This window comes from Chelonia mydas, chromosome 6, assembly GCF_015237465.2.
Source record: "Chelonia mydas isolate rCheMyd1 chromosome 6, rCheMyd1.pri.v2, whole genome shotgun sequence".
Classification (NCBI taxonomy): domain Eukaryota; kingdom Metazoa; phylum Chordata; order Testudines; family Cheloniidae; genus Chelonia; species Chelonia mydas.
The window spans coordinates 90,408,949-90,433,618 of record NC_051246.2 but is presented as its reverse complement, the minus strand read 5'-3'; the positions used below and the strand labels follow the sequence as shown (position 1 = coordinate 90,433,618).

The 24,670-nt window shown below is 47.1% G+C and overlaps 1 protein-coding gene across 7 annotated transcripts in view; it reads left to right on the top strand.

The window, feature by feature from the left end:
• SYNDIG1L (synapse differentiation inducing 1 like) overlaps positions 1–15,798 on the top strand; it is a 50,985-nt gene extending 35,187 nt beyond the window's left edge. For 4 of the 7 annotated variants that reach the window (XM_043549488.1, XM_043549484.1, XM_043549486.1 and 1 more), the window contains exons 2-4: positions 6,852–7,303; positions 10,695–10,832; positions 13,635–15,798. In XM_043549488.1, the coding sequence (XP_043405423.1) occupies positions 6,893–7,303; positions 10,695–10,832; positions 13,635–13,793 (708 nt within the window). In that variant the 5' untranslated portion in view covers positions 6,852–6,892 and the 3' untranslated portion in view covers positions 13,794–15,798. Of the gene's footprint in view, positions 1–528; positions 684–958; positions 1,142–2,762; positions 2,948–6,851; positions 7,304–10,694; positions 10,833–13,634 lie in introns of all 7 variants that reach the window. The other 3 variants (XM_043549482.1, XM_043549483.1, XM_043549485.1) reach the window with 3 other exon arrangements.
• Positions 15,799–24,670: the final 8,872 nt, after the last annotated feature.

Genomic DNA, 24,670 nt, shown 5'->3' with positions numbered 1-24,670 from the left:
TCAGTTGGGAGCACTCTTGCATGTCAGCCAGAAGGTCCCGTGGCTTAAAGTCTCACATCAGGATGTTCTAACCTCCTCTTGGGGGCATCTGGGGAGATGTAATCCAGACGTAATCTAACAGTGAGGCAGGACTGAATGTTTACCTGACAGAACAACTAAATTGTGATTGATTATTGGAAAAGCTACTTATTTTACCATTAACCCAGCTTGTTACACCCAGCATCTGTGCCAAGTGTCAAATTAGAATCAAGGACTGTCCACAGAGAGGACTATTCAGTGACTGTAACGATATTGCACTGGGGAGGATAAACGTGCCAGTCCAGTCTTGAGAGCTGGGGGCTTTGGAGCTGGGAGACATCAGTCACACTGTGAGCGAGACCCAGATTTATCCTGGGACTACCTAGACCAGAATCTGGCCCTGTTTGTTTTTCTCCTTAGCTCAGTTCATATCCATTGTCTCCAATGCGGCACTTGTTTTGATGATCTCTTGGCGTAAGGCACACTGATCAGTTTTGTGTTCTGCCACAGCCTGGAGCAATGGGCAGGAGAGGCTGAGACTGGGGGTGCAGAGGCCTCACTCTCTGGAGTGACTATGAGTGTGCAGCTGTAGGGAGAGAGCAGCCACGTAATTATGGAGAGACAGCATCCATGGGTACCGAGGTGATATCCCAGCCTGACTGCAGGTACGGTCCGTCTCTGTCAATCTGATAGACTCTCTTCTCCAGATGCATCTCTGTGTCTGAGCTCTGTTTGTGTGTATGTATCTTCCCTAACCACCCAATGACACCTGCTGTTATCCGCTCTCAGTATTATGCAGACTAATCCTGTGGGGTGAATAGTGCCACATTCCATCCAAGTGAGTTTATAATGAGGATGGAGTGTGCCTTGCTCTCAGCCAATTTTGTCTGTTCACTGCTTCTTCGCTTTGATCTGCCCGTTTCATTCTCTCTCTCCAAAGTCTGATGATGGCCCCAATTGCATTAAACTCACTGAAGAACCCAAGGAAGTCCAGTCTGGTTTGGAGTTTACTGCATCATTTGCTGGTCTCTGTCTCTTCCGGAGTCAGGGTTGGGGGGGACGACTGTATATCTTCCTTTTTGCCTGTGATTCCCTGCATCATCCACACATTCTCAGGAGCATGGTAGGTGCTGTGCAAACATATATGAAACACAGTCCCTGCCCCAAAGAACTTACTTTGTTCACTGCACACAAGCACGTGTACGCACACACACTCACATGCTATATTTGTGCAATGCTGTGACCTTGGTGCCTTTAAGAAATTAGAATGATCTCTAACCCTTCAACAACTGTGTCTTTCTTCCCCCCCCCCCCCCACCTTCCCTGCCCCAGCTGTCTCTGTGATATTAGAGGGCTGTTCAGAGGACATGCTAACCCTGTTGTATTAAAGCAGGAAGCATATTCCTTGCTTGCATTACAATATAACTGAGCACAGCATCTATAGGGCTCTGACACAATATCCCTCAATGCTCCACTTCCACATAAAGCTACAGCTGCAACCTAATAATGAGACTGTTCCTGTGACTGCACTTCAGGATAACTTTGCATATTTATGAGACCTGTGGTGGAAAGGTCTCGCTTCTCATTTCTCTCCTTATCCTGGAGCCCTTGTTATCCAGCTTTCTCCCTAGACAGGGAGAAATGCAGTTTGCTGGGATTTTTCTGTAGCTGTTCCACAAAAGAGAGATTCCTGACCGCGATCCTCCCTGTGCAGAGTTGGCCATCTCCTTAATACAGCAATTCCCATACTCCTCCCTGCTGCAACCACAGTCTTATGGGATGGCTCAGGGCAGATGTACTTAGGTTTCCTCTGTTGGCCCTTTGATCCCCTACAATCAACACTGCAATATCCTTTTTTTTTCTCTTTATAACACCATCTCTGGGAGCCAAGCCCCTGGGGTGTTGAAGGGCAGCAAGGAAAAGAGTGTTGGGGGTCTTGTATCACAGAGAACATTATAACAGAGGGATCTCTGTAACACAGAGTTACAGAAATTAGCGAGGGAAAAGACCCTGGGTGCCTCATGTCCACCCGCTGTCAATGCAGGATTGTTCTCTATGTAGCTTAGTGCTTTGTCCAGCATAGCTTTAAAAGTCCCAAGTGGCTGGCCTTCATCATTTCCCATGGGAGAGAATTCTGCAACCACTACCGCTTGCTCTTGGGGAGGCTTTCTTAGTATTTAACTTACATTTTCCCATCTGTTCCTTGATTACTCCCAATTTTACTCCCTTGAGCCACCCTGAGTAATTCATCGCCCTTCCGGATATTTACACCCTTCAGCTGTTTGCAGACTGTTACCATGTCCCTCTGTGTTGTCCCAACAAGACAGATTTTGCTCTTGCAGTCTTTCCTTGTAAATCTGTCCATCCAGCCCCATCTTCTCTGAACTTTTTCCAGTTCATCAGTTTCTTTTTAGTTATAAGGTTCCCAAACTCACATAATCCAGGTCCACTTGCGGTAGAGTTGTATAAAGAGTAACAATCACCTTTGGGCTTTGTTATTTGATGCCTCACAGTGGCCTGTTTTGCTGCCATATTTCACTGCCGGTCTAACTTGCTGCCCACTATCACCACTAAATCTCTTTTAGCCTTTTTCTTTTAGTTCCGTTTCATTTTATCTCATACTTATGTTTTCAATTTCCCCCAGGACCCTTTGCATTATTTCTTTACTCACCAATATTCACAATGCTTCCCAGTGTAGTACTGTGTGCAAATTTCATTAATGTGCAGTTCATTCCTTCTTCCAGATCATTTAATGAAGATCTTAAATACGACTGGATGTAACATTGAAACATGCAATATCCACTAAACGCTGCCCTGCAACCCCGTACGGGGCCATTTATCAGCACGCTTTGCTCATGGTCCTTCAGGCAGTTTTCTGTCCAGTTCAGTGACTATTTCCCACTTTGAATGAACTTTGGCAGAAAAAAAGGTAATGAGACAAGTTGTCAAATGTTTTACTAAAAATGCAAGTTTGTCTGCCAAGATCTTTTCTTCACAAACTCCATGGTTGGATCATTATCCTGTAGATGTCGTGTGATTTTTCATATTATTTATTCCATTATTTTATTAGCAATAGAATTTAAATTTACAGGAAAGTAATTGGCAGGATCACTTTCTTTCCTTTTCCAACCGTCCATTACAAACCCAGTTCTCTGTAACTTCCTTGAATTAACTGTCAGTGCTATAATTTGTTAGATCATTCCCTCAATATTTTTAAAATGCACATCATCCAGATTGTTTCACTTCTCTATTGAAAATTTCCCATATATGCCTGCATCGACCTTTATTAATTTATTTTTACTAAGTCTTCCTTAACTGTTAATGGTTCAAATAGAAATTTGTAGTAGGATGGGAAAATTAAGAATCTGGGGCATGCCATTGGTCTTATTTCGGTTGTTGGGTTTAGTGTGTCGGTGCTTCTGGGTGGCGTTGGTGGGCTATGACATACCGGAGGTTAGACTATGATCTCAATGACTCTCTTGGTGGGGAGAGGCATGAAAGATTTGTGAAGTAAGACGGGTAGGCCTTTAACAACACAAGGTGGTGCTGAAGGATTTGAGGGGGAGGGGTAACTTAGAGAGAGAGAATTATTTCATCTTCCTGAAGGGGGGTGTCAAGGTTCCTTTCCCACTCTGAACTCTAGGGTACAGATGTGGGGACCTGCGTGAAAAACCCCCTAAGCTTATTTTTACCAGCTTAGGTTAAAACTTCCCTAAGGTACAAACTATTTTACCTTTTGTCCCTGGACCTTATTGCTGCCACCACCAAGCATCTAACAAAAATAACAGGGAAAGAGCCCACTTGGAAACGTCTTTCCCCGCAAAATCCCCCCAAGCTCTACACCCCCTTTCCTGGGGAAGGCTTGATAAAAATCCTCACCAATTTGCATAGGTGAACACAGACCCAAACCCTTGGATCTTAAGAACAATGAAAAAGCAATCAGGTTCTTAAAAGAAGAATTTTAATTAAAGAAAAAGTAAAAGAATCCCCTCTGTAGAATCAGGATGGTAAATACCTTACAGGGTAACCAGATTCAAAACATAGAGAATCCCTCTAGGCAAAACCTTAAGTTACAAAAAGACACAAAAACAGGAATATACATTCCATTCAGCACAACTTATTTTATCAGCCATTTAAACAAAACAGAATCTAACGCATATCTAACTAGATTGCTTATTAACTCTTTACAGGAGTTCTGACTTGCATTCCTGCTCTGGTCCCGGCAAAAGCAACACACAGACAGAGAGAACCCTTTGTTTCCCCCCCGCCTCCAGCTTTGAAAGTATCTTGTCTCCTCATTGGTCATTTTGGTCAGGTGCCAGCAAGGTTGTCTTAGCTTCTTAACCCTTTACAGGTGAAAGAGTTTTTCCTCTGGCCAGGAGGGATTTAAAGGTGTTTACCCTTCCCTTTATATTTATGACAGGGGGGCTCAACTTCCAAAAGTTTGGGAAATGCTGCCCTAAGGGAAGGGGTGGAAGTTCATTGATAGGGACATTTTGAAGCCAGATACAATACTAGGAATTGTACAGTAGGGGAGAAGCTGGGATTGGCCCTGGGGACAAGCACATGGGAGCTAACTGGGCTTTTGATCCTCAGGAGTCTTTAATTCAACTTCTTTATTTAAATTTTTGTCTGGAGGACAGATAAAACTAAGGTGATATGCTTTAGATCAGAATGAGTGGCATACCCCAGGGAGCCCTACACCAGGCAGATGACTCTGCCTATAATATATAACATACTGCAGAGAAAGAAATTACTAATATGTCTAAAGAGAAATGACATTTTGGGCTGCAAGGCAGCAGGGTGTCCCATTGAGGTCTGTTCAGGAGACAGATGCATGCTAAAGAACTGCTGTAAAAACACAGTGTCTAGTGTTAGAATTAGAGGTGGCCAAATAACGGAGTTTGTACCCCAGGGAAAGTCTGATATTCTAACATTTGTTTTCCTGCTAAATCAGAAGGAAAAGTCAAAATATCAGCCATTTTCACAGAACAAAAGGTTCCAAAATATTTTGATTTGAAAATGTTAAAATGGGCGATTGTTAATTAAAATGAAATGATTCATCGTTTCCAAATGAATACATTTTTATTTGAATTGACATTTTAAAAAAAAGATTCTTTTTATGTCATTTAAGCAAATGTCTGTTCAAAACCAAATGTTTGTTTTGTTTATATTTTGCTGATGGAAAGTCAGACAATTTTGTCAAAATCAAAATCTTCTTCTGGCAAATTTTGATTTTGACAATCACATGTTCTGGTGGGAAATTGTTTGGTGCAAAAAAAAAAAGGAAAGATGGTGCAGTAGTTAGGATGCTATTTGGGGCTGTCGGAGACCCGGGTTCAATTGCTGCTCTGTCACAAACATCCTGCCTGACCCTAGGGAAGTCACTTAGGGCTGTCCTACGCTACAGAGTTAGGTCTGTTTAACTACATCTCTCAGGGCCATGTCACACCCTGTGTCGTATAATTAAGCCGACCTAAGCCCCAGTGTAGACACAGCTAGGTCGATGGAAGAATTCTTCCATTAGTCTAACTACCGCCTCTCAGAGAGGTGTATTTACTACACTGATGAAGGAACCCCTTCCATTGCTATAGTAAGTGTCTACACTGCAGTGATGCAGCTGAACCATAGTAGTGTGTCTAATGGAGACATACCCCTAGGCTGGGTAGGTCTACACTTGGAGCTGGGGGTGTGATTCACGGCTCGAGGAGACATACTTGTGCTAGCTCTCATAGAGCCAGCAGCTAAAAACAGAATATAGCCATGGCTGTGGGACAGGCTAGCCACCAAGTACGTACCTCTCTGAGATTCTAGGCAGGGACTCGGGGTAGCCACAGCTGCATTCTGTTCATAACAGGCTAGCTCAGTGAGAGTCAGCGTAAGTGTCTCCATGAGATGGGAATCATGCCCCCAGCTCAAAGTGTAGCCATACCCTTTTTTCTCTGTGCCTCAGTTCCCCGTCTGTATAATGGGAACAATAACACTTCCCCACCCCACAGCGGTGCTGGGAGGACAAATACATTAAAGATTGTGAGATTCTCAGATACTGCAGTGATGGGGACCTTCAACAGATAGATACGTGCAGCTGTGGGTGTAGAGCAGGCCTCAGCATCTCAATCCCTCTCTCCCTTACTGTGCTTTGTATAGTGTATGGAGAGGCAGTCCCCCCAAGAGAACACTAAGACGGTACCAGTAATTAAAATATCCTCACAGCAACCTTCCATCTTCCCTGAATTTATACTCGGTCCCTCACCAGCCCAAGCCCAGGCATTAAAAAGCACTATGAAAGCTCAACTATGTTTAGAAACCATTAGCTGCTGAACCTGTAATGCATGAAGGGCTGTAATTTACTGTGTGTCCTGCTAGGTTTGGATGTCAGAAAGGCCCCTCAAGTGGATGCCAGCTGTGCATCTACTGCAATGCCATCTGGTATTCTCTACCGCAATATAAATTATGAGCCACCAGAGAGGATGCAACAGGCATTCCTATCTGACTGTATGGTCCCTTCTGAATGTGCATTGTAGAAACAGCAAATCCTCCACTCATTCCAGCCTGATGTTATCAGATCATCTCATCGCATTCTTAGCTCACTATCAGCTTGTGACAGATGAACAGCTCCTCAATTATCTGAGACAGTGTTCAAGCCATGGAATAGGGGTCCTAGATTCTTATTCTCTCTAGTGCAGCCAGATAGTGCCATTTTGCACTGGCAAGTGTCCTGCAGTCATCTCTGCTGTGATCAGTAGATGTTACTATGAGTGGTTCCCCTGAATCCGCAGCCTTGCCTTGTTGATATTATACACTTACTCCTTCTACTCTCTTTTATTCCTCAGGGTTACCCTCCCGTTAGCTCCTCCACGCCATTTTCAGCATAATGGAAAGTCTGAGTGAGCTTCAGAACCCACTGCTGGCCAAGAGCAGCAGGCATCTTCACGGTAGCTACTCCTACCATCAGCATCACCCTAGTCATTGCTGCCAGGGGAAACTTTACATCTTTCAAAACACTGGCAGTGCCAGGACTCACCAGCTGCTGGATGCCAGTTCTCTGCAGCTGGCTGTTGAAGCATTGTATGGTCCCAACTTCATCCTGGTGAAGGATGAGACCAGTCTCAAGGCCAAGGACAACAAGGGGGAGAGCTGCGAGATGACCTTCATGGAAAACAAAGAGGCCCCCTCTGAGGCTGCAGATGGGCGAGAAAAACAAGCGCCATGCCAGATGGAGAGTGACATCAGAATCCAAACAGTGTCCTATGAGGTGGAGGAGGAAGAATTCCAGGAGTATGAGGTGAGCCACTTCTAGGAGAAACAGCAACAAGCTGCTCCCCGATGAATATGTCCAACTGCCCTTGGGTGTAGATGGTGCACAAATGGCACTGAAGGTGTTAAATTTCTACCATCCCTTTTGTGTCTGAACTCAGCATCACCACAGAGTGTCCCAGTTGCTTCTGTTGGTGTCCAACAGGGTTATTTTTGGTGGGATTCTTTGAAAATTTAATCTCACACTGAAATCAAAGTGGAGCTGGGATTAAAGCATCCGGGAGGACTCAATCACTTATTATAATGTGATCTCATTTCAGTTGCATATTGCAGTCCCATTGGTTGAAATGTTATCCTAGTATTGTGAGTTTCTCTTACATTTGCCCTTCCCCACCCACCCCTCTTCTCTCCAGCTCTGGCTTATTACAGAGCGAATGTTACTATTTCTGTCAGCTAAATAGCTGCAGAGCAGCAGCACTGCAGTGAAGGCATTGTTATATTTTTAGGGTTGGAAAGTAATCTGGGGCACCGTGGATTGACCGGAAATTCAGCCAAGAGAATGAGCTGTCTCAGGGGTTGTGTCCTTTGAAATAGGCCTTTTTTAATGCAATGGCTAAGTGCAGATGAATGATGAGGTCACACTTTGTGTGACAGCCACATGTGGTGTACATGCTGCTCTGTCACAAGGCACATTGGTATCTTGATTGGCTGCTCAGAGGGGACCTCATTGACCCATGGGGTGAGGAAGCTGCCATTTTATCCCTCTCCATTCCCCTCCCCTATAGCAATCTTGTCTCGTCACCGTCCTTCCAGTCCCATCTTGACACCCTCTGTGCCACACCCAATCTCCTGTCTCCCACACATTCTCCCTACATGCTCCCCACAGTTTCCTGTTGTTGATCCATGCCTCATATTTTCCCTCCCAGTCCTTTGATAGTCTCTTATCATTCAATTCTCCCACTCTGCTACCCACAGTACTCTGCATCCCCTGTCTCTCTCATGCTCTCTGTATTACTCTGCACCTCCTTAATCACCTTCCTGGCACTCCTTAGCGTCTGACTCTGCCCCCACATTCCCCTCGGTCTCCCTCCTGCACCCCACTTTCCCTAGAACTCCCTCAATTTCCCTTCCTGCTCATCTTTCTCAGTAATCTTCTATGCCTCCATGCACCCTCCAGCTTCCTGTCTCTTTACTCTCTTCTGTGTGTACCCAGCATTTCCCTCTCTCTTCAAAATTTCTGATACAGTTTCCTAGCCCCAGAGCTCAGGAGGTGGCCAATTTTCCTGATATCAGCCTGACTTAGGCTCAGTTGAGAACAATGGGAGATGGTGGCCATCTTCATTAGGGGCAGCCTCACTTTCCAGTGCAAAGCAGTGGTGGCCATCTTGACTATGGCTGTGGCATTACAGAAAATAATGGAAAATTCTGAATAAGGGCAGGTGGGAGGGTACACAGATCCCATACAGATCAATAAGGGGTTAATAAGAGCCTGTGGACTTAATCAGCCCCACCCTGCTATACCCGTAGTAGGTGTCAAAAATAGAGGGAGGGGTTAAAAGGACAAAAGCCCAGCACAGTAGTGGCTGACCAGGAGACGGGATAGACCTCTTGTGCTAGCTCCTTGAAAGAAGGGCTGGCTGGGGCCTGGGCTTGTCCAGAGATTGCCTGAATGATGGCCTGGCTAAGGCCAGGGAATATTCAGAGACTGTCAGAGACCAAAGCCTCCCTGGGGGCAGAAGGGTCTGGTGTGGGACTCTAATATTCGCTTTGTTGCCTGTGACTAATGCATCTTTTCCTTTAGGACCTGAGAGATGGAGTTTGTTGTCCTGTCTGATCTTGCTTAAGGTCTTAAGGTCAGAGTACGACCAGGGTAGCCAATGGTCCTTTGTCTCCCACACCCCACCCCTCAAGGGAACAGACACTTCCAGTAAACCTAGGTTGATTTGACCCTACCAGAGTCCATGTAATAATTCGTCATGAAATTTGAAGCAACTCAGTCATAGTTTGATACCAACTTGTGGATAGTTCCACAAGTTTGATACCAACCATCATGAGAAGCTTAAAATATAAATATATCATGAGTCTTGCAATAAAATAATGACTGGCAAATCTGTGCTATGGCTATTTATATTGACGTGTCCTGTGTTCACTAAGGATTTACCATGCAATATAGAAGCCAAAAACAATACACAAGATTCACAAAGGCAGGACTCTTTTGGAGTGGATTCCACTAACCCTGCTATTGTTGGCATCTGCTGTTTATCTCCAAATCCATTTCTTTGGACCATGGCAATATGCCTCTTCCAGACTGAAGCAGGCCCTTGCCCATTTCCATGGGTTTAGACCACTAAAACGTGCCCCCTCCAAACTTGGGCCAAAGGGTACCCAAGATAGGGAGAAAAGTATGAGACACTGAGTGGCATGCACATTGAAAAGAGGAACAGGGGTTCTCATGAGATTAGGATAGGCTCAAATCCAAGCCCTTTCCCTTACTTTCAAACCCAGTCTGGCAGTCTCAAACCCACTTAGTCCTAATGAGAATGAGGCACTTTGCTAAAGCCAACACAGCCCATTATGCCAAAGTCCAAGATGTTTAGGTATAAAAATAATTTCCAGGGAAATCCCAAATCTCCACCAAGTTTGCTGAAGACTCAACCTGGGAAGAAAATCAGAATCCATTTCAATCCCCAAATTTTCTCATTACATTTCTTTCTCCTCAAACCAGCTTGAGAGGATACAGTGTTTTAGAAACTCACTCTCTGACTGTTCGGGTCAGAAGAGTTAGAGAATATATGAAAGGGATGGGAAAGAAAAGGAGGTGAGACTGAAATACGGAGAGTGAAGGGGGTGGGGGTGGGAAGCACTGCTTAGATACAAAGAGATAAGTGCCCTAGAAATACCATCGGTGGGCAGACTGGCAGGGGCAGCTCTGACTCAGGGAAAGCCCTTAGTAATAGGACACAGAGCATTTTGTGTCAAGAGCTCCGAGTGGCCAGAGTTTGGTAGTGACCAAAAGTTTTTTCCACCAGCGGCTGTGTGGTGGTCTGCAGGCCATGAGATCCTGCATCTCAGCCCCATTCCCATCACACCTTCCCCCACACAGCAGGCCTGGATGGGCCATAATGACTGCACCCCTTTTTTATCCCTGTGGCAGATCCCTCCAGCGCAGGCTGGCGTCAGATTGGTGGGAGGAGGGGAGGAAGCCCTTGTGTCAGTGTTTGCAGCCCCCGGCCTGGTTTTAACAGGCTGGCTTCATGACATGTTTCAGGGTCACGTAAGTGTCAGACATGCCAGCGTGTCCCTCTGAGGGGTGAATGGGGTGCACTCGCACTGCTCTTCCCAGGCTCTCTCTGCCTGGGCTCTCTCCAGGCCTGACGGCCCCGCGCTGATCAGCAGCACTGAACTCGTTTGTTTTCCAGAGTGACTCCTCGAGTGACAGTGAGAGTGAGGATCATTTCCTGATGCTCCCCCCACGAGACCACCTGGGCCTGGCCATTTTTTCAATGCTCTGCTGCTTCTGGCCCCTGGGGATTGCTGCCTTCTACTTCTCCCATAGGGTGAGGAATCCCATCTGCTGATGTCTCCTTTTCTGTGCTGCACATGCTGGGTTAGGTAATGGCTTTAATGCAGGGACCCTGCAAGCGAGAAGAACCCTTGAGTCAGAGGCCTGGCACCATTCCGGTCAGTGAGACACACATTTCTGTCACTCCCATGGGTCCTGTTTCCAACCCTCACTGACCTGTAGCTCTGTGTGCTGGGGCAAAGCAAGTCATGCTCCAGGGTGTGGAGTGCTCTGGGCACCCTTCATCCTCACCCAACAGCAGAATTACGTGGTTCCATTGCATCCAGGGCTCTCCTTGATCATGTGGGGGAACTAGAGGACTTGCCCTTCAGTGCAGAGACTAGATACTATGGGCCAGAGTCTCTGCCCCACGCTTTGTGCCATTCTGGCGGAGCAAAAGGACCTGAAACTGACTATAACTTGCCAAACGAGAATTTCTCCAGCACAGGCGAATCTTTGGCTGGGGTGGAGCTGTGCTGTAGTCAGTTCCTACATTGCCCTGCTCTGTGCTTCAACAATCCCCAGAGGGTGGATGGTCTCCTGGGTGACTTTTACCATCTGGTGTAGCTTGGAGCTGCCCCCAGGCTACTCCAAACTGTTCCAGAGTCAGCAATGGATCTGCTTGAGAATCCAGCTGCCTTGGAGACTGGGCAGAGCAGAGACTCTGCCCTCTGTTTCTCGTTACAGGGGTCCCTCCATTCATTATGTCTGTAGTAATGGCCTCTGATGTTGTCAAATAAAGCCAGTTTCCCCTCTATACAATAGGGATAATAACACCTCTCTTTGCCGACCGGCTGGTTAAACCTTGAGTCAATATTACTGTCCTGTTTAAAGCTGGGGAAGGATTGACAGCTCTCCCCATTAAAACAAGACTCCATTTTGATCTTCCCAGATCACACAAGGGGCTTGATTCTCCTCACACTTGTGTGTAAATCAGGTGTAACTCGGCAGTGTAAAGCTGACACAAATAAGAAGAGAATCTGGGCCTTGGCCTGTATTAGCTCATACTGGTTGCTGCTCTAGTCAGGGCATGGGCCAGATTCTGTTCTCAGTTACATGGATGTAGATCCAGAGTAATTCACTCGGAGTCGATGGAGTTGTGCCTGATTTTTACTGGATGATACCAAGATCCAAGTTTTTCTCACAGTCTTAAGAAGTTAAATGGAGACAGCAGAAATAATAATAAAATAAGTTATAATGCACCTAGCTGAGTATAATATGAAAGGAACAACCTAGCACAGCATCTGTGAGGCAAAGTGGGGTCTTTAACCTGCTGGAGTTCTTTGAAGAGGAGCTCTTGTGGTTGTTTGTTTATCTAATGTAATTGCTGTACATGGTGCTTGGTTATTACTTGGATTGTTTGTTAGTTCTTCAGGGCAGGGACTGTCTCTGTGTTTGTTTAACAACTGAGAACACAGGAAGCAGAGCGGGGTGTCACTGTAAGCAACCCTGAATCTGTGCAGTGGTGGCCCAGAGAGCAAATGAGATGCCTGGATATTGAAAGGGGAATAGAGAAGAATGTAACAATGCCATAGCATAGAGTGGTGTGCGTCCTCACCTTGAATACTGCATTCAGTACAGGGCACTTCAACTTAAAGAGGAGGTGCAATAGGAGAAACAGGAAAAAGTAACAGCAATTAAAAAATGACTAGGAACACAGGTACTGCCAGATCAATGGTCCAGGCTGTCTGCTGCTGTTTCCCTGCCTGTACCCAGAACCAGCTGCCAAGGTGTAAATTCCCATAACAATCAATTATGGAATAATCTGCCTCTGGGGGAAGATTCTTCCTCACTCCTATCAGTCAGTGATTGGTTTATCCTAGCTAATGTATCTGCAGTATTCTTGTTGTTCATATACATGTTGACTCCACTATGTCCTAATAACATGTGGCAGTGAGTTCCACAGGTTATTTATCCATTGTGGAAAAAATGTATTTCCTTTTAAATGTGTTGCCTTTTAATTTCAGTAAATGTCCCTGTGCTCTGGGATTTTGAGAAAGTGTAAAGGGCAGCGCACCATTTACACCCTTTATCCTATTCACTATTTTGTGAATATTTTCATTTTATGAAAATGATCAGAGGCCTGGAAAGACCCTTTTAACCTCTCCCCCATGAAAGTATTTCTAGGCCTCTGATCATTTTCATCCCTCCCCTTCAAACTCTTTCTATAACTGCCATATTCTTTTTGAAATGATGTGGCCAGAACAAAACACCAGAGGAGGGCAACCCGCCAATATATGTAATGACATTATACTGTTTCTGTATTCTTCTTTATCCCTTTTTTAGTACAATGTAACCAGAAATAATTTACATATTCCTGATTAGTCAACATACTGAAGACTATTAGTACAATATAGCTAGTGTCCCTGCATGTGCAATGGTGATGTCATGCCAGAAGGAAGTTCTATTGCACTTACATTTCGAGACCACAAGTGCACGAAGTGACATATTCAGAAGTCCAAACACAACCAGTTCAAAGACTGATCCATCTACAAATGTATGGCTATCTGTAGCTACTCACCAAGAAATATTGTGCTGGGAAGAGCTGGTGCAATTATCCCTGTACTGTGAGAGTGGAGTTTAAGAATATCAGCTGCACACATGTACTTCAAACTTCTTAACCCTCAAACCTACCTTTTAAAGGAAAGCTGTATCAAAGTAAAGTTGCACAGAAGGGAAGAGGGGGATAAAGGTTGGGAGTCAGTGCTGTTCCCTGGTGTAAGTGAACAGTCAATCCTCTTCCCCAGAGGGGTTAGATGATGTTAATAGTCACTTACACATTGTCTTCTCTTTCCAGACCAGTAAGGCTGTCTCCAAGGGGGACTTCCATATGGCAAGTTCGGCCTCCCGGAGGGCCCTCTTCTTTGCTGCGCTCTCCATCACCATCGGCACAGGGGTCTATATTGGTGTGATTGTAGCACTGATTGCTTATCTATCCAAAAGTGGCCACGTATAGCAGAGACCTTGATGCCAAAGCTCAGCACTCTACACCCAAAGGCCAGTGCTAGTGGAATTCACGCTTTTGTGTGGAGCATAGGACAGAATGCTTGCAAGGGCCACTGAGCAGCTCCATGAGTGGAGGGATCGAGGCTTGGATGCGCTGTACAGGCTGTTTCCCTTTTACTTGAACAATAGACTCCATTCTCCTTTGCACCTTGGACAACTGGCTAACAACATCCCACTAGTAAAGAATTCAGCACAGGCTGAAAGTCCTGGATTCTGAGGCTAGGAGGAGCATGTTTCACTTAAGGAAGAATGTTGAAGAGATATTTTTAGTTCATCTGCAAGGCCTGGTGCAGCCACTTATAGTTTTCAAAACAACATGTTCACATTCTAGTCCTGCACTGTGAATCCCACCACCTAGTGTATCACAGACCTAGTCTGATTTTGAGGCATATGGGGAAGAGGGCAGTGGGCAATTAATTCATTGGCTGCTCTTCCTTTTAGGAGAGAGGGCTCATAGGCTGATTGCAAGAGAGATTGCTCAGGGGTCCTGTTGTGGGGAGAACACTTCAGTTTTAGGGCCATAGGCTGGCAACTGCCCCTTTAATTGCCACAAACTAGGAGGACACAGTGCAGCCCTGAATAAAGAGGGAGCTCTGGGACTCAGTCTTCAGAACCTCAGCTAACAGCTCTACCACCAGGCTTTACCCTAGTCTCATTTACCAATCCGTGGCTCAGCCCTTGGTGATTCAGACCTAGCTCTTGAGTCATACATCCATTCTGAACAAGACGATGGAAGGTCATTTGGGTTGGTAATTGTGGGTCATCATTTCGTGTGTAGAAGCTGGTTGGGAAAAGCCTCACAATTCTTGGGCATTATCGTCGTCACAGTAGCACCTAGTGGCCCAACTGAGATGGGGATGCTGTTGTGCTAGGTTCTGTAAAGACACAGTGTAAGAGCTCCGGCTCCAAAGAACTTAGTCTCAGGAGACAAAACAGACAAAGGCTGTGTGAGAAACGGAGGCACTGAGCGCTGACATGATTTACCCAAGGTCATTGAGGTCAGGGGCCTCAGGGGCCATAGAACCCTAGGCCGGAGCGCTAGCCCCTAGGTTAGGTACCTCACCTTTAGCTTTATCAGTGAGCAATGAAACACTCCAGGTACTGCCATTTAGGGCAACACCCAGAAGAAAAGATCTTGTTCTGCCCCAATGCATCTACTTCCAGGTAAATAACAACCCCCTCGCCAGAATTGGCCTGATCCCATTCATGCTGGTCACAGACAAATAAGGAGGTAAACAAAAAACCCTCTTAACTCAGCTTTGTGTATAACCTCCAGCCAAAAATACTCTTTGTTACTGAACAGAAGCTAGAGAATGAGAAAATATATGTTCCAGGTTTGGAGACTAAATGACAAGCAGTGGAGCCAAAACCCCAGGTGGAGGGTGGGAAGAGGTGTCTGTGCAGGGCTCTGTGCTGGACGGGACCCACGTTGGAAATGCCAGTGCCCCTTAGCCCTGCTTACAGCCTATTGCTTATGTGTATAGTGCCAACAACACGCTAGGTGCTTCACAGATGGATGTGGAGGCAAGGTCTTTTCCCCAAAGAGCTTACCGTAAAGAGACACTTTCTGCTTCAACCTGAGCTCCACTCCGGCCCTCAGAACCCACATCTTAAACCCTCCTCACCTTGGGCAGTCCTCCCCGCACTTCTTTCCTTGCCTCCCCATGCCTCACCCTGATGGGGCCTAGGCAGGCTCCCAACTCACCCCTCCCCTCCATGGGGTTTCTGTGCACACTATAGCATGTTTTGTAAGAGACTCAGCATGTTCCTTGATCCATGTATTGTTCATATGTACATTACATTCTAAAGCAGCATGTTTATATCTGAAATTTCTATTGTACTTGAGCCATAAAAGAAGGAAACATACAAGAGAAGAGACCTGTTCAGAAGCTTCTCTGAAGGTCCCATTATATTTTATAACATGAAAGAGTTAATAAAAGAGACGGAAACAGGAATGTATCCTTGATGAGTTGGATGTGGACAGAATGGGGGGGGGGGGGCACACTGTGCAAATGGCACAATGCTATTTAGATCAGTAAAACCCCAGGATCCTTGTGAGGGAGTCTGGAGGATGTAATCCAGGCAGTGGCTGGGCAACACAATGGAAGATTATAGTTAATTTAGATCACTGCAAAGAAATACACTTTGGGGAAAAGAACCTAAACTTAGAGCCTGTGAATTCATAGTAGCTTCTTAGGGGAAAGATTCAGGAGTCCCCATGGAGTTCAGTTTGCCCAGTGCCCAGTAGATATTTAAAAAGCAAAGATGCTCAAAAGAGAGAGAAAAAATATAATGATCTTGAATAACAGTGAACCTTTCTGTGGAGTTACTAACAGGTCCCCTGGAGAGGATGGAAAAGGTCAGAGAAGCCAACAAAAATGATTCAAGGCCTGGCAGGACTTGAATAAAAGAGATGAGAGTTAGAGCAGTTCCAAGGTTTTCGGTTCCTTTTTTACCATTAGGTAAAATCTTACCAATTTGACCTATTCATAACTCAAGGAGTAGGGTCACTTGAATCATAGTGAAAGAAAGTAAATGGGAAACAAAAAGAGGGAAATGGGCATCTAGTTAACGTGGGGGAGTCAGTGCCCCATGGGTCATCATGCCAGAAATCATGGCTGGATTTAAAGAGAGGATAATTTGATGGCCAATAATCACTTCTGAAGCTGTGCAAACTAAAAGAAGTATAATGAAATCTCAGCCCATCAGCTAGCACCCAGGGATGTAATAAGGACTCCCCCTCCCGGCCATAGCAAGGCACAAGTGACCAGCAGCATTATGGGTGGGAGGGTCCCATCAGCTACTGTCCAGTAGATAGAAGCAATAGTCTAAGGGTCTGATGTGTTACATGATTTGTACTGCATTGGTGCCTAGAGGCCTCACCAGAGATTGGGACCTTACATTGTATACCAGCATATAGTACAAGACAGTCCCTGGCCCAAAGAGCTTACCATCTAAATAGGCCCAGGGAACACACTTCCATGCATCCCTTACAGCAGGAGCTGGAATACTGGGCACAGGATTGACCAGTGGCCTGATCCAGGACATCAGGAGCCAGGATCCTAGGGTACATGATACTGCAAATCTGATGTGGTTGCAGCATAGAGGGGGCAGTATCTGGATGAAAATCTGGGAAAGTGTCTGCTGGTCAAAGGGTGAGGACAAGAAGGTAGAATTTGATGAAGTAGAAAATGGGGAGCCAGTAGAGAGATTCAAGGGCAACATTTACCTCCCTGACTGAGGCATCATAAAGCTTAATTAAAAGGTATGTTTCTCACATGCTTTGACACTGTTGTCTGGTGTGAAGTGCGATGCTTTCCGACTTGCCCACGAGCAATCCCAGAAGATTGAATAGCGTTACAACCAGGAAATGTAAAGCAGCACCAGCTATCTCTGCATGCTCAGGGCCGTGTCTCCCAGTCCCATGACATTCTTTCCTCACAACAAGTGAAAAGTGACCAACCAGATCCTTGCTGTTTTCTCCAAAAACTCTCTGAAAGCTGAGTCTGGAAGCAGATACAACCTGGCCTCATCTTAATCAGGGTTATCCAAGATTAAATTAACCAACTAATGTCTTCACCTGGAGACACAGCCTTTCATAACTGCTGCCTCTCTCAAGCTGGGGGTTTCTTTTCAATTGATGTTCTTGGTTGGGTTATATTGGTCTCCGGTGTTGAGTCCCCCTGAGTTACCATGCCTTGGATTCACACTTTCTACTAATGACTGCTCCAATGGCCACAACATCTACTAGTCACAACTACAGGGCTAGTCGCTTGCGGAATGCAATCACAGTCAGGGGAGTCTGTTCCCAGACTGCTATGAAATACACAGCTAACGCTGCTCCCTGCCCGCGCTCTCCTCTCACACAACAGTCTGCATGTGCTGAGATGCTGCCTGCAGGCTGGCAATGCTAAGTGTGTACCCTTCTGTCTGAGCCACTGGGCTCCCCTCTTGGGCTCGCTCACAGGCTGCTCTTGTGTAGGAGTGACTGTGGTGCAGCACAAAGGAACGAAAGCTGGGAATCTTTGGCCAGAGGAAGGCCCCACGCTGCGGCTGGTGTCATTGTTAATTGATGTGACTGACACCCTGGGTGCCTGCGGCTCCCTGCAGACACAGCTAAACCCTGGCTTTGAGGCACTGGCATTACTGCCCCTGGACATCCCAGACCGCAGGTACCAGATGCTGCTTCACTCTGTCTTGTTTAAGCAAATCTGCATTTTATACTAACAGCTTCCCAAGGCCCCACATGAGCCTCTGTCTCAGTGATGCCTACTGTAAGGGGACTTTTGGCCCATTACTGAAGCCTTTTACAAAATCTTAGATCCCTTTTCCCCTCCCCTCTTTGTTGGGAAGTCATTGAGTTAGACTGGAAGTTCTCTGGGGCAGGGATCTATCAGACAGATCACATGTCTGAAGCTCTCATATTAATAAGCTATCTACATTAGCAGCCCAAGGATGTAACCCCCAAGAGTCACACGCCCTGTGCAGTCTGGCAGGGAAGAAGCCTAAGAAGAGAGCTAGCATGATGAAAGGGACGTGGGTATCTAACCTAGACAGATGTACTTGCTTCCTGACCCTTACCTGACAGTGCTGTCACTACATCCATGAGGTTTGGAGTAAAAAGCAATCCCTGGCTTTTGCCCCCTGTTAGGCAGAAATAGGACCAGCTGCCTGTTCTCTCCTTAGGAAGCTCAGATCTGGTGGGCAGTTATAAAATGTGCATAGATTTAAGAGGATAATTCTCCTTGTTGGGCCTGAAAGTCTCCCTGGGGCTCAGACCTTCCATCAGCTCTTTGCTCCCATAACCTGGGGCCCATCAGTCTGGTGCTTCTTGTCGCTAGCTGCATTGAAGTTTCTTTTGTTTGTCCTTTTTTGCTCAAAGTGAAAAATGTGCCGTCTCCCCACTTTTATTTCCCTTCATCTCACTTTGTAATTTCAAGTCAAACTCATCCTGGCAGGTTTTAATCTTAGGAAGTGCTTCCCTCCTGAGACGGTCCTGGCTGATGGAGTGCTCTTTTATCAGAGCCGGGCTACGCTTTGTACCCTGCTGCCTATTAGGATGCAGTGAAACAGAACGTTATAAAAGGAAAATGCACTGGTTTGTCCAACACAGATCTAAGTTACTGACACATCTGAGCCAAGTCTGTCAACACATGCTTCCTTTTTTCATGCGCCTTTCCCCCTTGGCGAATGATTTGAGACGGAGAGAAGCAGAAGCTGCCTCTGGATGCTGGGCTTTGTAGTAGTTACAAAGGGTGCAGGGGCTGGTTCTGCGCTTGATCTATTTCAGTTCTCCTTCCCGTTCTCTGAAGCGCATCGGGAGGAGGAAGCAGGGAGCACAAGGAGAGGGGCTAGTGCAGAATATTCAGGACAGAATACACTGGCTTCTACCAAATGAACCTTAATGAATGGGATTCCTGGAAACTGAAGATCTCTATCCCCAAACCAGGAACACTGGGGGCAGCAGCAGTGTGTTCTTCCCTGTTCGCACCACCTTGGCTCAAGTGCCTCCCCGCTGTCCTGCAGAGACCTCTTCTAGGGCGGGGAGCAGGAGTGCGGACTCCAGAGGTCCACTATCCTTTGGTCTCTCAGCTGAGAGCCAGCAAACGGGCAAGGTCGGTGACAACTATGATGAAGCCATCTGCCACTAGACCCTCACACCCATTACCCATAACCACTGAACAGTGGCCAGATGATTAGGAATTTGAATCACTACAGACCTGGGCCATATTCAGAGTGGTGACCTATCAGGTTCTGTAGCAAGGGGAATCCACGTGGTTTAGTGATTAACGCAGGGGACTGGGAGGGAGGAGGCTGGGTTTTATTCCCAGAACTGACATTGACTTACTGTGCAGCCTAGTGCAAGTCAGCTACCAACAACCAAAAGTTCAGAAGTGGTGACTGATTTTGGGTGTCCAGTGTGAGACACCTGGGGCCTGATTTTTCACAGGCACTGAGCACCAGCAGCCCCCGTTGGCTTCAGTTGGATTGTGGGGGCAAAGCACTTCAAAAAAAACCCGTCTCAAGATGTCTGAAATAGGGCACTCAAAATCAGGGGCCATTTTTCACAATGCTGGCCTTACCCACTCCATCTGTCAGGGTTGTCATGGACAATAATGGGAACACGAACACTGCCCCAGGCGTGTAAAGTGCATGGAGAAAAAGTGTTATCTAAAAGCAGGGTATTCATGATTTGTTACTGTCTTATTCCCAGTCCCCTAAATCATCCAGGCCCCTGATGGATGAGAAATTGTCATCTAAAAGTGAAAAACTCTGTCTCCTACTCCTTGCACCAGTCTGGCCCCCCGACCTGTGGCTGGATTGGCACCACTGCCCTCGAGCTGAAAGACGCTAGCTCACCCTTCCCTGAGTCACTCCAGACCCTCAGCAAACATGCTGTCCTCATTTCAGAAAGAGTGACACAGAAATAGAACAGGAACGATGCTTTCTCCTCCCTTGACGGCACAATCAATATTTTCCTTTCACAGCAATTCAGAGAGGAACTGTCTAATTATCTGAGGCAGAGTGAATTTTCTATTCCTGCAGCAAAAAAAAAGGATCTCAGAAATATACTCACCTGCCCCCTTCCATTCCGGTTCCTCCCCCCTCGCCCACAGCCTGCAGCTGGGAGAGACTGTGAAGGCTCTGCCTATGGCAGTGCCATCTCTCTAGGGGCTGGAGGAAAGGGATTTACTCACAGAGAAGCCAATTAAGGGCCATCATTCAGGCATCAGCTGCTGTAAAACCAGGATACTCATTATTGCTCCTCTCCCCTGTGACACCTGCCATGATCTCCCCGTATAAAGATCTCCAGCAGCAGCATGCACCAGAGCACAACAGTTAGGGCTGCCCAAACAGACACGAGCTCAGCCAGCTCCATTGGGCAAGGCAGAAAGAGGCCATGCAGCAACACCTCCCACAGGAGAGTCCCACCAGCCTCTCACCATGCGAGTAATAGACTGCACCTGTGTCCAGTGGGTGATGCAAGCAGGCAGAGAAGAGCTGCCCAGCTAGCTCAGCCAGCAGCAGGAGGAACCCCAGGGCACCGCTGTCCACCCCTCAGAGACCACATGGGGCAGGAGCTGCCCCTTCCAGCAGTGGAAATCAGGCCCCAGCAGCTGGGAGTGAACCTGCAACCAGCAAGGCAATTGCTCCCATGCCCCTTGGCTTTAGAAAATGTCTGCTGCCTGGAGGAGCTAAGCAGGGAGAAGTGGCGGTGAGCCCTGGGACGGGAGCACTGCCAGGAACTGCCCTGCCCTGGGACAAATGGGCCAGCTGTGATGCTTGTGGATCAGGTCCACAGATGCCAACTTTGGTGACTCTATTGCAGCTTGCGATATGTAGTGTCTGTCGTAACACCCCCGCTCCTGGAATCAGAGATGTACAAGGAAACCTCAGCTTTCCTTTGAGAAGTAGATTTCTAGCCCTTGCGGTTGTGGAGGAGAGCTTGGAAATGTGACCCGAGGGCACCCAAAAGGCTCTGAACTCAGACAGTGAATAAACAGACCCCAAAACGTATCATTTTTCAAAAATCTCACTGTCTGGCTGGGGGCCTGACTAACCATTTCTGAACACTGGGGGATGGCAGTGCTGGGCCCGTGTTCCTGCTACCTTGCAGAGCTGCAGCAAGTCCCATCGGGGCTTCTGCCAACTTAGAGAAAAGAAGGTAAAGCCCTAAAAGAGACAGAAAGATCAGTGTGATTCCAGGCACTTAAAGAGAGTGGGCAAAGGCTGTCGGGGATTGCTGGGGGCTGCCTACTCCCACAGAGCCAGGGGCATGGAGGAGCTTTGCCGCCAGCTCGAGACTCCTTAGCCTTGATTAAATGGTTTGGCTGTTCTTGTCTCCTCTTTCTGAGACCAGCGTCTGTTTCGTAGCCTCCTCCTCAGCGCTGCACAGCGTGCTCAGGACATCCCTGTTTGCTGTAGAGAGCTCTCTGGAGCAGAGCAGGCCTGTGGCTGGAACACTCTGCTCCTTGCTGTGCTCACCTGAACCTGCAGTTAGTTCCCGCAGCCCCATGGAGAAGTAAAGGCTAGGGCTACTTGCCATGTTGTAGAACTCCTTACCCTTTAGAAGCCACACCTGCACCAGCATGGAGCCCGCAGGGAACACGGAGAGCAAAAGCACATTCAGCTTCATCTCCCCTCTCCTCGCCTCTGCCCTCCCTGCCGAGGGCCACTGCAGAGACTGGGCCGAGGAGGGGGAAGTGGTGAGGACTGAACGCTAATCTAAGCTGACGTCTGTCACAGACTGCTCGCCGCAGTGGAGAATTAGTGTGCAAGGAGGTGCCCGTTGCCCCACACTCCATTGGATACTCCTGCCAAAAGGAATCAGGCTGGAGAAGATACTCGGGGCATAATTCAGTTTTATTTATTTGCTGTGTTTCAGAAATAATAAAAAGAAGGGAAATTGCACAGAACGAAGCAATCTTAATGCTCCAGTCCATGAATAGCAGCCCCACTAAAAGGCACAACAACCTCTGAATCCAGCTCTCCATCCCCCCCATTCACATCCTAAACAGCCTGGAGCCTTAGCTCTCAGCATAAATAACAGCAAACTGAACTCCAGTCCTAATGAGAAGAGCAGATACATACACCAGCACCTGCTATAGAGTTCCTCCTGATTTTTCCCCACCAGCATATGTACCTGTATTGTTTTCCTTTACTCCCACATGCATAACCATTTTGGCCACGCTTTCTACGACATTCCATTTGTAAATAGTTAATAAAGGGTTAATGAATGGTTAATAAATGGTTATAGATTCACAGGGGTCAATAGGTTGCTAGACCCTACTCTAGCTGATGTGCTTAGAATCCACTCTTACATATACTGTTCCTCTGTGTGACATGCTTAAAAACCTTATTAATTGTTTATAACCCTTGACAAGCCATGTATAAAAGGCACCTTAAAATCAAGGGTGACCCTACTATCTTCAGCGACACCTCAGTCTCACCCCTGAGAGCCGTTAGCAGAGTCAGTAACACAGCTGAAGTGAGGTAACCTAGGGTATGTCTCCCTTGCAATTAGACACCCGGGGCTGGCCCGTGCCAGCTGACTCAGGCTCGGGCTGAGTGGCTGTTTAAGCTCAGGATAGACAGTCAGGCTGGGGCTGCAGTCTGAGCTCTGGGACCCTCGCTCCTTGCAGGAGTCTAGAGTCTGGGCTCCAGCCAGAGCCTGTAAGTCTACACGGCAATTCAACAGCTCCGCCGCCTGAGTCCTGCAAACCTGAGTCAGCTGGCATGGGTCAGCTGCAGGTTTTTAATTGCAGGGCAGACCTACTCCTAGAACACGCAGGAGAGGAATTCACACATCCTGCCAACTGGGATGCCACCTACCATTTCCCTGGTGGCTTTCCAGACCTTCCCACTGTGGGAAGTCCCATCCGTTCAGTACTCACACAAGAATCCTGAGATCAGGGGTGTGCGAGATTGAACAATTCACCCTCACTTCCTCCTGAACGTTCCCAGCACCTTTAATCTATAAAGCAGACACAGCCACATTCAGGGGCTCAGGCATAAGCTCCACTATGGATTCCTCCAGCTGCTGAAGTTCCTCCATCCCAAGAGCCAGCATGGGCAGGGGGTGGAATGGGACGGGCGGGGAATGAGGTCAGCTAAAAGGAGAAGGAACCCCCCTCCGCTCCCTGGCTTGTGGGTGCAGCATATCCCAGGAACTCCCCTCCTCCTTGATGGTGTAGCAAGAGCTTCCCCCGGCCTCATTTCAGTCTAATTTGACCGTTGAGCATAGGTACATTCTCAGGCTGGCTGACTGTATCAGACTCTTCCAGCTTGTGTCGTGCATGGATTTCCCCAGTAATTAATTTGTTGAGTACACCTGGCTCTACTCACATGTCCATCTTCTCAACAGGGTAAAATTCCAGTGAATGACCCACATGCTCCCTGGAATATATCCAGATGAATCAGGACATCTTGGAAGATAATGGGTTTCTGGGGCCAGTTCAGCCATTTGACAGTCTTCTGCAGCCATGAGCAAGCACAGGAAACTCTGGACAGCACAGGAGAAAGGGGATGGTCTGTGCATAATGTGACTGGCCATTTGCTGATTCAGAGACAGATGGTTTTGGGTGTTCAAAGGGACCATTGCCAGAATGTGAGGCTGGGGTTGATCTAGAATCAAAAGCTGATGAAGTGAGCTGTAGCTCACGAAAGCTTATGCTCAAATAAATTGGTTAGTCTCTAAGGTGCCACAAGTACTCCTTTTCTTTTTGCGAATACAGACTAACACGGCTGCTACTCTGAAACCTATAATAAAGGTGTGACACACAAGGGTGCTAGGAAGAGTCTGGTCTTTATTGTCAGGCTGAAGCATCTGACATAGGCAAGGGTTAAAGGGCTCTGCCCCGTCACATGACGGGTCAGTACCCACCTCCAGTGGCTACTGCTAAATTCCCCACCCCGTTTTGGGGAAGGAAATTAGATGCAAATAAATCATAATATCAGCCAAAATACAACCACAGATTAACACTGCTAGTCAATAAAGCACACAATGGAGATACCCAGGATGGAGGGTGGGCTCAGATGACCTGAGCCCCTGGCAGATGAGACAACTATTCTCACTCTATTGGACACCTGTCATTACCTCAGAACCCAAATGGCTTTCTGATCACACAGCCATATCTTGTTTATCAAACTGCTCCTGAAGTGGCCTGTAGGGTTGCCAACTTTCTACTAAAAAACAGAAAGCCTTTGCCCTGTCCCCTGCCCTGCCTCTCCTCTGAGGCCCCGCCCCCTGTTCACTCCATCTTCCCTCCCTCTGTCGCTTGCTCTCTCCACCCTCACTCACTCGCTCATTTTCACTGGGATGGCTCA